At 52.9% G+C, this 13011-nt stretch overlaps 1 protein-coding gene across 4 annotated transcripts in view; it reads right to left on the bottom strand.

Moving 5' to 3' along the window:
- The window catches only part of LOC122384248 (epidermal growth factor receptor-like), a 45821-nt gene that overhangs the window by 2392 nt on the left and 30418 nt on the right, over positions 1 to 13011 (bottom strand). For all 4 annotated transcript variants that reach the window (XM_043371439.1, XM_043371438.1, XM_043371436.1 and 1 more), the window contains 9 exons: positions 9391 to 9557; positions 6382 to 6550; positions 5128 to 6210; positions 4664 to 4796; positions 4058 to 4337; positions 2994 to 3139; positions 2465 to 2651; positions 1141 to 2062; positions 319 to 602 (listed from right to left, as the gene is read on the bottom strand). In XM_043371439.1, coding sequence (XP_043227374.1) covers positions 319 to 602; positions 1141 to 2062; positions 2465 to 2651; positions 2994 to 3139; positions 4058 to 4337; positions 4664 to 4796; positions 5128 to 6210; positions 6382 to 6550; positions 9391 to 9557 — 3371 coding nt within the window. The remainder of the gene's footprint in view (positions 1 to 318; positions 603 to 1140; positions 2063 to 2464; positions 2652 to 2993; positions 3140 to 4057; positions 4338 to 4663; positions 4797 to 5127; positions 6211 to 6381; positions 6551 to 9390; positions 9558 to 13011) is intronic.

The raw sequence follows: 13011 nt of genomic DNA, 5'->3' as shown, positions 1-13011 counted from the left end.
GATCAATTCATCAATTCATATTGAAATAATTGTCGCTATAGGATAAACCAAGCGGCGATCACGAGTTCACTGCACTATAAATGACCGACCAAGGCGAAATGTTTGCGACTGAAGTCCGTAGAGACCGCAACGCCCTGTTCCAGGATAGCACAGTGCGTTTTGATAGAGGAGAATGACCCTAAATAGAGACTGATCTATTGTTTGTTTAAGGGCACGATCTAACACATCGGGTATGTGTGATCGACATGGATGAAAGATTGGCCCGCTGTATCTGCCTAGCCTGCTCTGCGTAAATGATTGCCCTGGTGTATCGCTAACCTGCGGGGTGTAGGATGGTAGCCTCATCAGCCGGTCGCCCGGTATGACCAGGTACCGGCCTGGGTCGCTCGACATTTTGGCGAACTCGGCAGTCAGCTCGCGGAAGTTGGGCCGCGAGTCGGCGTCGAGCATCCAGCACTTGATCATGATCATGTAGACCTCGATGGAGCAGGAGGCGGGTTGGGGCAGCCGCTCGCCCTTCTCCAGAAGGTCGGGTACGTCTTTGGCGGGTACGTCCTCGTACGGCCGGCCGCCGTAGGTAAGCAGCTCCCAGACGGTCACACCTGGGAGGCCAGGCCAGAAAACGGTCACAGCACGGTCACACCTGGGAGGCCAGGCCAGAAAACGGTCACAGCACGGTCACGGTAAAACCACCGAAACTATCAGAGGTGATACCTCCCAGACGGTCACACCTGGGAGGCCAGGCCAGAAAACGGTCACAGCACGGTCACGGTAAAACCACCGGAACTATCAGAGGTGATACCTCCCAGACGGTCACACCTGGGAGGCCAGGCCAGAAAACGGTCACAGCACGGTCACGGTAGGTAAAACTACCGGAATTATCAGAGGTGATACCTTTCCGAAGTCGAAACAGACATAGCAAGGCGACAACAGCATACCACAAGACACTGACCATAGTCACAATACGGTTGAAACTTTCAAGTTACAAATTTTCAAGTTACGAATCAGACCACGATCACACGCTCTGAGATTACTCATTCACGTTTACGTCACCTTGCAAATCAAGGAGTACAACATCCCGGTAGCCTCGTTTCACCACCTATGTATGTTGTACATACATATCAGCGCACTGCCACTTACCGAATGCCCAGACGTCGCTCTTGTGGTTGAAGATGCGGTGCTGGATGCACTCGAGCGCCAGCCACTTGATGGGCATCTTCCCGCCAGCTGCTTTGTACTCCTCCTCGTTAATATCGAGCAGCTTGGCCAGCCCAAAGTCGGTGATTTTCACCAGGTTGGGTGTCTGCACTAGGACGTTCCGTGCCGCCAGGTCCCGGTGAACCAGTCTCCGGTCCTCCAGGTAGGCCATGCCGCGCGCGATCTGCGTGCACCAGTTAAGTAGGGGCTTACTACCGATCTTAGTGCGGTTGTTCCTCACGTAGTCGACCAGACATCCGAGCGGCATCAGCTGCGTCACCAGCATCATCTGGGAGGTCATGCAGACGGCCAGCAGCGGCAGCAGGTTCTTGTGCTCCAGAGAGGCCATGATGTAGGCCTCTTCCAGAATCTCCTTGTTGGTGTCTGCTCCTGTATCCTCGCGAAGAACCTTGATCGCTACAGGAATCTTGACGTTCTCTCCCTCGGGCACCCAGACTCCACGGTACACTGTGCCGAACGCACCGAACCCGAGAATGCCTCCCTTACGGAGCTCAGCCTCCTTCACAATACGCAGCATGGCCATGTTGGGTTTCACGTTTGTGACTTCAATCGGCTCCAGACCCTCCTTGCTCATCAGCATTTCCATGGTCATCTGCTGTCGCTTCCTGTCCGTGCGGCACTTGCAGACGATGCAGATGATGACGACCAGCAGGATGACGACGGTGACGACAACCGAGACGATGACGATCGTGATGCTCTCATCCGAGCTGTAGTCGGCCCCCGCTCCCATCTCGGCCGAACAGAACGGGTCGCCGCCGTCGGACGGAAACAGCTTGTGCGGGTGACTCGGGGGACACTGGGCCGTGCAGTTGAACAGTGGGCTGCCGTCAGGACCATCCTCGTCCTACCGGGGGACGAGCGCAGGTCAGTGGTGAGTTCAGACCAACATCAAACAATGACGACAGCCAGCCTGCTGATGATACAGGCGCGAGTTACTGAATGACGAGTAGTCAAGATATCCTGCACAGCAGCGACCACAACGCAAAGTGTATGGTTGGGCATCATAAATTAGAGAAGTGCTATATCATGTCTTTCATACAGTGCTCCTACTCAGCCAGCTGAACGGTTTACCACTCACAAATTGAGTCGACCTCGTGCTATTGGCACACCGGCCGTTTACTAGTTGCAGTCCGGCCTGACTGAACAAAGACACATCGGTCTCTTACTATTTTACCAGATACCATCCACCCACCGGATGGTGAGGACATCAGCCACAACTCAAAACTTCCCCATGTCTCACTCTTACCAGGTAGATGCGGTAGTTTCGGCACTCCTTGCACATTTGCCCGGGTCCGGTACAGCCGTCACACTCGGCCGCGCACCGGATACACTCGTGAGTGTCCTCGTTCGAGTACGAGCCCTCCGGACATTTGTCCTCGCACTGCTCTCCGTTCCGGTAGTGCACGCACTCCTGGCATACAAGCACGTGAAACCTGATCGCCGGAGAGAGGGAGAGGGTCGTCAGTAAGGTGCTGACTGCTGAGCCTCTAAGAAGCTTAATTTCTATGCTGTTAGCGATTACAATGCGCAAAAATGTAATCGGACATACGGTTCACGTACCAAATGCTCGCCACTCGTTTGTAGAAGAAAGCTAGCCAATATGAGAAAGAACTTCATTTAGCAATGCTGAGGCCATACAAGGCGCGTTACAACGCTACCAGGTCTGGCTGGTGTCTATCGATTTACAATTTCGTGACCGAAACAAACACAATCATCACAGACAGTTTGTGATGAACGGGGAGATAATGTGAGAACTCTGCGGCAGAAACACTCACCCGTATCCAGTGCAGGTCTTACAGCGATGATGACACTTCTTACATAATTTCCAGGCCAGCGACTCCATCCGGCCTTGTTTCTGTGATCGAGCGTGGTCGCTGAAGTGCCCGTCGGGACAGGTCTCGTTTGCGGCCAGACAGCGCTCCTGTGGGCGAGACGCCTGTTCTCAGCGCGGTGCGGAGCCCGCAGACAGGCCGGCCGTGGTCGACGGACGGCGCGAGACACGGCTTCGGGTACCGGCGACATGGTGCTAATCCCTCCCCCTCCCCGGCCCCCGTCCCGTCCGCAAGCAGAGAGTCTCTCCCCACTGCTCGGTACCAATCGAGCCGCTAATGCGGACAGAGACCCATTTCTGGTCAAAGCCACCGAGCATAAACAAGGGCGAAGCCCTACACGGTGTCAATCCGTACCTTCCTGCAAAACAATACGGTACATACTTAACTGCAAACGTTCCTGCGCTTCGGCACCAGTGACTGATAGAGAAATGTCTAGCCTAGTTTAAAGATTGTCAAATAAATCCATATCGTGCACGGATAAGGTGCCATCGAGTGGAGCGGGTCAGTCACAGTCAGGTGAAGGGTCACTGGGTGCAGCCGCCGGAAAGGGAGGGACGGGCAGGCGCAGTGGGGCGGGTCGACACAGCGGGCGGGTCGGCACAGCGGGCGTAGTCGGCGGGCCAGTCTTCCAGGCGCCGCCTGTATCGGCTCTGATCGGGGCGGTGGAGCCGGCCGGCCCTCCGCCCCGCCCACCGCCTCGCCACCGCCCACCGCCCCGCCGCTCGGCCAGCTGATGCCGCAGCTGATACCGAGTCGTAATGGATGGCGTGACTAGCTGGTGCCTCCCCCGCCGCCGGTGGATACTTACCCTCAGGAGGCCGCGACGCGACGGAATGCAGCGAAATGGGAACGGTGCGAACAGGGAGAGGCACCGAGTGGAGAGAAACGGGCGGAATGGAATGAGACAGGACAAGATGAGATGAAAGGTACGCGATAGTCGAACGGCGTTACATGCAGGAGACTGGATAGCTGGGGGAAATGGTCACCCTATCTGGCGGTTCACTCACCACTCGATCGTTCTCGTCCAACACTGCCGTGTGGCAGCGCACACAGCCGCCCTCTCCGACCGTGTTATTAGGGCCCGAGCAGCCGCCCAGACAGTTGGGGTGGCACGGCAGGCACACGCCGGACGCGTTGTATTTGGCCTCGGGGCACTTTTTGACGCAGTAGGGACCGTCTTTGACGTGTCGGCAGCTGCCGGTACACTGGTCGGGTCCACCACCCGTGCACGGCCCGTCGCACTCCGGGTGGCACAGATCGCACGTGTTTAGCGATGACTTGTACATGCTGGCGGAACAAATACGAGGGGCGTCAGTGGACGCGGCAAGCCGTTCGGACGTGTTGACGCCGACCGACTAGAGGGGTCATCGGGCACCGGAAAGGAGGGAGACAGCCACCGAACAGCTGTGCACAGAGCAGCTGGGTAAAACACAGCGTCATCCACAGGAGTTGCCGGGATATCAATACGAAAAATCACATAGGGTTAACACAAACTAGAGCAATAAACACTCAAGACGGAGTACGGACACATGATAGGCACGCATTATCTTCACCATGGAGCATGCAGTGATCATATAACGTAGTCTGTGACAATGTGCGAACGCATTACGTACCCTCGCGAGGTGTCGCATCGCTCTACGCAGCGGCGGCCGACCTGGAAGGCGCGGCACTTGAGGCAACTGTCTGGGCCGGGACCCCAGCAGCCGTCGTCCGTGCACTGCTCGTGGCAGACGAGCCCGCTTGCCGCTGAAACCCACCAGAAGGAGCAAGTCAGAGGATGGACGGTAGGCTTCGGGCTGAAAAGTCGTCAGCCTGTTTGAGGAAGTTGTTATGTAATGCCACTGATATGGCTGTGGCAATGCTAGTGCCTTTTGTCAACGAAGTTATATAAAAGGATTTGCATGCTACGGTTTTTACATTAGTTTAACCACCCAGGATACTGCGTGCTTATGATAGCAACGCCTACGATTACGCCTCGTATTTCGCATTAATTCACTATAAAGGCACAATATGTAACTCAAAAGCAAAATCATCTTATTATAATAGCACCATCATATACGCCGCAAAGATTACTCACCGCAACTGGAGGAGTTTCTATTCTTCTCCACCATGACGTCGTAGGAAGCCTGCGACTTCTGGTCCCGCGAGATGAACGTGCCCCAGTTGATACCGTCTGCGAAGCAGAGGTCGCTGTTCTCCACAATGAGCACACCACCGGATCGAATCTTCTGCAGCGACTTGAGCCGCAGTGACTGTAGTGACGTCTTGACGATGTAAAGCGCCGTGAAGTACTCGTGCAAGAACCGGCCACCGATCACCTGAAGTCGTCGCAGAAAGCCCAGGTCGAGGAACTCCTCGTGGTAGGCGTCGATGTTGACATATCCGGTGATCTCCTGAACATCGCTGAACACTTCCAGCCGTCGCGGGTGCAGCCGAGGGTGGTGGGGTCCAAAAGTGTAGTTCTCGTGGATCTCCTGAAAACCGTCGAACGAGTGCTGCAAGATCTGAAGCGAACCCTGCAAGATCGTGCAGTTGCGGAAGCGGTCAATGTTTCCAGCGTGGATAATTTCGGATTTCTTCACCTTGCACGTCTTTGGGCAGGGTCCATCACAGGCGACGCACTCGCCATTTTTGGCCTTCTTGTTCGGGGGACAGGAGCGGACGCAAGCGCTGCCGTCAGTCAGCAGGTGTTCGGGACACTCCTTGACGCAGGTAGCACCGTACGCGAACTTCCCGTCTGGGTTCGGTTCCCACGAGTACTTGATCGAGTTGTAGCGCATCATGGATGGACACTCCTGCTTGCAGATACCGTTATCGTAGAAGTTGCGGCAGGCCAGGCAGTCCGACTGGGTGGGTCCCGTACAACCACCAGCACAGAACAGATGACAGCACTGACGCGGCTCCGGGCCAAAGCAGCGTCCTCCGTAGCACTGCGGCGAGCAGTTGATCTTGCTCAGTCTCTGGCAGTTTTCGCGTCCCGGCCCCCAGCAGCCGCCACTGCAGGACGGGTCGCAGCCGGGGCACTGGCGCTCTGGCTGCGTCAGGTTGTAGTGGTAGACAATGTCGGCGCCCGGACCGGTCAGGATCTCCGTCCAGTTGATGGACTTGATGTGGCAGAGGTTGTAGTTGTCGAAGACGCCAGCGTTCCCCGCCAGGACATCTGCGGGTCGGGAGAGTGGCGTCACAAAGGTGTACGGTACCGAGTCGGCCCGGGACGAAAAGGTCCGTTAATATCCATCGACCACTCGACCCTCGTATTTAACCACTCAAGGAGGAAATCAACCTCATGAATGTGAGAAAGCTAGGGCCCTCCCTTAGCCTTCTTCCTTACCTCTGAGTGCCGGCATTTCCAAGCTGTACATCTTCGACATGGTGACAATAAGAGAGAATTCGTCATCCCAGACGTTCAGCTTGAACAGTGTCCTGCCGCGGATGATTTGAAGTGAAGGCAAGACGAGACGTGGCACGTCAACAGAGGCGATCAGAACGTACCCCGTGACCTGCCGAGAACAGAGAGTGATGACGTCAGATGAGCACGGGAGACAAGGGGTGGCCGTGGAAAGATATGGCAGGGAGGGAAAGAGAGAGAGAGAGAGAGAGAGAGAGAGAGAGAGAGGGGGGGGGAGCTGGAGAGAGGAAGGGAGAAAGGGAGAGAGAGATGGAGGGAGACAGAAAGAGAGAGAGAGAGAGAGAGAGAGAGAGAGAGAGAGAGAGAGAGAGAGAGAGAGAGAGAGAGAGAGAGAGAGAGAGAGAGAGAGAGAGAGAGAGGGAGGGGAGGGGGCACAGACGGGATGGGACGGACGGGACGAACTGTCAGACGGGGCAGACGGGCAAAATAACCGTAACGCGGTAAAAATGTTTGAACATAATAGGAGGGACAGATAAGACAAAGATGAAACGGATGGGATATGCAAGGAGACCTGCTGAACGGGACGCGGGTAGTTCGACGAACGGTGGGCAGGAGCAGTCTGGACGAATGGAGAGCAGACAGTTTTACCGCCTCCCATTCGGGCACTACTGCTACAACTAGCTTGAATGGTCGAAATGGGCCGGTCTGTCGAATCACAGGTCTATAACGTACACAGAGGTGCAACACAAAGTCCATTACCTACAGCACACCGAGTGATAGGTAAGTCTAATTCAAAGTGTTCCGGAGTCAAGAACAGTAAAATCGACACTTTCGAGCGGTGTTGAATCGAAATAGAGGTCATTCAGTGACTACTGCTAACGCTACAATGTCACTAAAATGACGGGGGTGACGGAGAAGGGCGAAGGATAACCCATCAGCCTCAATTCTCCGTCCTTAGTAGCTATAGTGCTCGTACATCATCTCCGGCGCAGTGGCTAATCCGCTGCACCGCCTGCACCGCTGCCGGCTGACCGATGTGGTCTGCCGCCGCCCACCAGAGCCGGTCATACGTCACACTCAGCCCGGTCTACTCAGCTGCACCGGTCCCAAACCAGCCTCCCGGCGCGACACCTCCGCTGGAGCGCACACTTTGCCACCCGGCGGCGGATTCGGACAGCGGCGCCCGAGCCGGCCTCGGGCCTCGGAGAGGGCAAGTGGTAGGTAACTGCAAACACTCCACTCCTCTCTGGACCCACAGCGACGTCTAGCCAATCGACCGCCGAGGAGAGAGACGCCGCCAACCGTCACACGGAGGCTCGGCCAGGGAACATCGAGATATTTCCAGTCACTGCGGCCACTGCGGCCTGAGTCAACACGACAGACTCACGTGCACTCTATCAGAGGACTCCTCTCACGTCAGAATGACTCGCTGGCGGCCGTGTGCACTGTGCAAACAGGTGCCGTTTGAGGCGAGCACGTCGCGCTGCACTGAGACAGCCAGACGCGGTGGCAGCGGCCGGGCGGAGCGGGCGGGACGAGCGGAACGGCAGGGTGGGCCCCGCCCGCCCGCCGGCGTGGCCGCGTGTTGGCACAGGTGGACCGGCGGAAACGGTCGGCACTTCTTCGGTAGTCGCAGGTGACAGGCGATAATGAAGCGGACAATAAAAAGTAAATCGTTCAGCAAAAGGTAACTTCTTTAAAAAAAACGTTGACCCTAAGATCTCTCCAGCAGAGCAATTCACAAAACTGCAGATTCATACAGGTTATGACTTTCGAGTGAAGAATGAATTTTGATTTTGTGAAAGGATTTAAGCAGTTTTATCAATTTAAATCAAGCTAATTGTGTCAAGCATTCTGTAATTGTGACCATTATCAGAGTGTGAATGTGACACAAAGTTTGTCATGCGGCTTCAGCAGTTTTTTTTGCACAATCCTTTATGTTTCGTGCGCATTAAGCAATCATTTCGCATAGGTAGCAACTACTTGAGAAAGCACTTTATTTTCCAAAACATCCGTTACATCTATAGAGAAACGTTCTAACTTCTAAACACAAACAAAATTTACAGTAAAAAAAAACTGAAAATTTCGGGTTTAAACGTCTCCAAGAGTGCAAACGGCCTATAATTAATCAGCCTTTCAGCTCGCTATGACTGCATTTGTTACGAATCGCGTTAAGCATGGGCACGAAGTACAGACCACCTGATATTGCTCGCGCGGTGCGAGCGGCCGTCTAGAGCGTGTTACAGCCGAGGCACCGAATACGATTTAAACTGAACGTTTAGCGTGCCACTGTTTCACCTGAACTGAGGACCGTTACGGCCTCCGCAGAACGGTGGCCGCTGGCGTGGAACACGGTCATACATGGTATGAACCCTCACTGAGCGGAGCCCATATCGCGTGCCCTGCACCTGATCGCCGAAACCAAACTGCCGCGGCATTTTTCGGCATTTTCTCCATGTTTTCCGCACGTGTTAACGGTATGTAAGCCACTATCAAGCTGTAGAGATAGTGGAACGTAATGCCGCTTTGCGTCTGTACCTGTCGTCTTATATAAGGAAGGTGAGCTATTCCTACAGCCTTCAGCTTCAGCCTTCAGCTGTCGAATGGTATCGGCACGGTGGGTATTCCGTTGGACTGTAGGCCCAACTCTTTTTCAGTTCGGTCACACTCAGCCCTCATCCTTCGTCGTTTGCTATTGAAAATTATGTAATCGCTTGGCATCACAGCTAAAAAGCACCTATACACATACTGTAAGCCGCGAGGGATACATAGAACGTTATGCAAACGTTACGTAAACGCAAACGTTATGCATGTACATATGTATGCCCCCAAGGCCCTAAAACTACTACACCTGTCACCTACTTATAGGCCATTTGTACATTAATTAAAAGCACACATTAGAAAGGTTCCAAATTTTATGCATGGCGATTTCTCTGGAATTAACGCTGAAATTAAATATACAGAGTCCGATGATTTCCAGTAGCCACTCACCTCTCTGATGTACTGGAGGAAGCTGAGGTCGAGACTGTCGTCCTGTAGCCACGTCAGCTCCAGGTTACCGTCCACATAAGTGCAGTTGGTGTAGCGATCCTTGAGGTTCTCGTAGTGGGTCGTCCGGTTACCCGGTACAGACATCCGCCCGCTGGTGCCGATACAAACTGGGGACGAGAGGCGGAGTGGGGTGTTAGGCGGGAGTACACAGAAGACGGCCGAGAGGCGGGTCTTGGACGCATCCCCCATCCCTTCCATCTCCGAGTCTTCATCAAACCGGCAGCGGCCAGCAAAACCCACACCCACCGCAACGCTCCCACATCCGTGAGGTCACCTGGCTATCCAATTAGCTTCCGTGGCGTCACTCAACCAGCCACAAATACAAAGTGACGTCACTATCACATCACCAGGCGCACAACAGAGCCACGTGTGGTGGCGTCATTGGCAAGTGGCAGCACTGATGCAAACAGTGCGGAATATCTGCACGCAGCCCCTCGTGGCATGCAAGTGTAGGTGTAACCTCAGATAAGTCATGATATAAAGGAGGACCTGCGCCTGTTGCGCAATAGAAACGAACATACATAGAAAAGAGGTTAGTTCACCCTCCTTGATGCACTGAAGAGCTCAACCATATGACACGATTTGGCTGCCAGTCATGGCGAAATATACAGAGCTTGCAAACTTGGAACACATGAGGCTATCCTATATCAATAAGAAACATTCAACAAAATAAGTAGAGCCATTAGATAGTGACAACAAAACGTAAAAAGTTGCAGCTGCAGTTTCGAGCCCAGCCAGCTTATGGTTAGATAGAACCTTATTTAAAACTCACATCCGCACTGCCACTCAATTGAAAAAGGGTAGCGTCGATACCGTTTGTTGCTACGATCTCAAACCGCGAAGACTGTATTGAGGGACGGTCGGAGCCTAGCTTTACTGCAGCCTCAGATCCGTACCACTGCACGGTCTTGCCGAATACCAGATTAGCGCGAATTTAATCAAAAACCCGACTTTCGATAAACTGTTATTTATACCTATCAGTGGGTAGGAAATTGTCTGAAGTTATCGGATAGAACCTTATTTTTAAGCCACTTTACCATTTGAGGACTTATATCCCTGCCGAAAGTAGACCCACGCTCCGGTTCCTAAAATCGGGCTATGGTACTGATAAATATGTCCAGTTTTCAACGTAAATTTTACGGAAGTTTCGAGAAGATATATGAGAAAATAGCATATCACTGGATAGCACAATTCATGATGAAGCTGTTTCTGCTATCATTGTAGCTTTTCAATGCATGGTTTTTGAGTTTAATGAGTTACAACAAGAGCCCTGCATGTGCATCGTTCTCACGATAGTATTTAATAAAGAAGTTGAAAAATGTCAAAATGGATAAAAATGGATATGACGAATAGGGCATGGCTGAACTCATCGCACCTTTCTGAACATAAGCGAGCAAGTTTCAGCTGCCAGTTTTTGCCTATTTGCCGTCAACTCAGCTTTGAACATGTCTAGTCGGCCGCCCTATGTGACCTGACCAAGGTCGGGGGCGGCGCGGCCGGATAGGCTCCAGCCTAATAAACTATCTCAAGCACACGAAATCGTGATTTCATGCACTCCTTGCAAGGTCCGATGCTTCACTTATGCATTGTTGGTCTTACGTGACGTCATTTATGACGTCACTAGGGTAATAAGAGTTTTTCGTCAATAACTCCCGATTAAATTGAGCTAGCGAGTCGAGAAAGCCACCAATGGACTCAGGAAGACTTGCCGAATCGAATGATACGCGACATGACCTCCTTCAACCAACTTCGTGATCTGGAGGATTCTGACCTGACCTTGACCCAAGGTCAACACCTTAAGTTAACTTCAGCCGAACAAAAAGTATACCATTCGACGCGCCTGAGTGAGGCGAACATGATGATACCAAAATTGCGGCTCTGCGGCATTTTTTCGCGAAGTTATTAATAAAAAACGAATCCGCGCCTGGGTCACTTGACCTGACCTCAGAGGTCACAGGTTGGCCTGAGACCTTAAAATCGGATACCAGTCGCTGCGTCTCGTAACGGCGTACACGCTCGTTTTTTTTTCCGCGGGGCTCTAGCTCCATCAGGGGCGAAACAGCGACGGGGGTCGTACCCCCCCCCCCTTCGACCGGCGCGTATTTTGAAAACCAATAAGTCCGGCGAAAGGTAAGTGTCAGTTTTGGAACCAGAGAACCATTTTCAGTGGATCCGAGCGGCGCTGGGATTAAATTCGCGCTAAACTGGTGTTCGGCCACACTGTGCACTGTGGTGCGTCACTCGGGCTTCCAGCCAGCTTTCCATCAATTCGTTACCTTCACTTGCTAGTAGGTATACAATTAGGGATTATATTGCATAAAAATTGGCAAAATGCACGCAACACAACATAGGTATCAAATAATAGAATTAGATAAAATAGTAAAACATAATTAAATTACATTACATTAATACTGAGAGTTAAATATGCAACACAATTAGAGGCATGCGACCGCCGGATGCGATTTCGGAGAGTGGCTCGGTTGATTTGCCGCAAAGTGCGCTGTTCGCCCCAACTGTGCCACGACCGCACCAAAAGGGCGGCCACTGCTCAGTGTCATACGCCTATCGTCCCGACATCTGGGGCGGCGCGTCCAAAACCGTCCGCGCTGCGATGCAACGATACGCCTTGCCGCCAAATAGGCGCCGGTTCCGAACAGCGTCGGTCATACTCATATTGCACACATATGGTCCTATGACTGATGGAAGGTAGGTATTATTTTATCAGCTCTCAGTCCAAGAATACACCAGTCTACTGATACGTCCAAGGTATAATTATATGTACTGGAATATATTCGTCGACCGTTCGAACAATAAAATCCGTCGGTCCGATGCTACGTTTTGGCGGCTCTTTTGATTACACAGCAGTCAGTTGGATGCCTTTTATTGGCCCATGGTTAAACTGGTTCCATTTATAACACACTGACCTTACACCACTGGACGTTCCATCCGCGGGTCTCGGTCCAACAATTCACTAGCCGCTCCCGTCCCATGATATCATGCATAGCTTCGATCCAAACAGGCACGTTCCGATCGGAACCAAATGATTGACCTTTCCTTTAGGAGCAAACTCGTTACTCAATGCTCATAGCTCATAAAAAAGGAAGCATGAGCTATGCATTCAGTGTCAGTAGAAAAATAGGACATGCATATAAGAGCGTGCCCGTGGCGGCTCCCCGCGTGCCTCAGTGACGTCACTGCCGGTCGAGATGACGGCTCATGGGCACAGTGTTGGTACACCTCTGGGAACAGCGTGACACAGGGATGTGGAGCGGTCGCCGGGGCGGGCGAACAGCGAGCGGCGCGGCGTGTGAACAGAGCAGCCCGCCGCGCATCTCAATGGCCGTCATTTACATTGGATCAGATGCAGCCGGCTACCGGCAGTCCATCAACGAGAAACTGTCACCGGCTACATATCAGCCGCTCTCCGGCAAAGCCACATGTTTTCTGCAGGCGTCGGCGGGTAGAACACTGATTTAGTCTTGTCGTCGATAATTCTGACACTGTTCGCGGTGGACAGCTGACAGCCGTGACGTCATCGATGCCATCTCGACATTCCGTCTG

This window comes from Amphibalanus amphitrite, unplaced genomic scaffold (assembly GCF_019059575.1).
Source record: "Amphibalanus amphitrite isolate SeventyFive unplaced genomic scaffold, NRLGWU_Aamphi_draft 000184F_arrow, whole genome shotgun sequence".
In the NCBI taxonomy this organism is placed as follows: Eukaryota; Metazoa; Arthropoda; class Thecostraca; order Balanomorpha; family Balanidae; genus Amphibalanus; species Amphibalanus amphitrite.
This window is presented reverse-complemented; position numbering and strand designations above follow the sequence as displayed.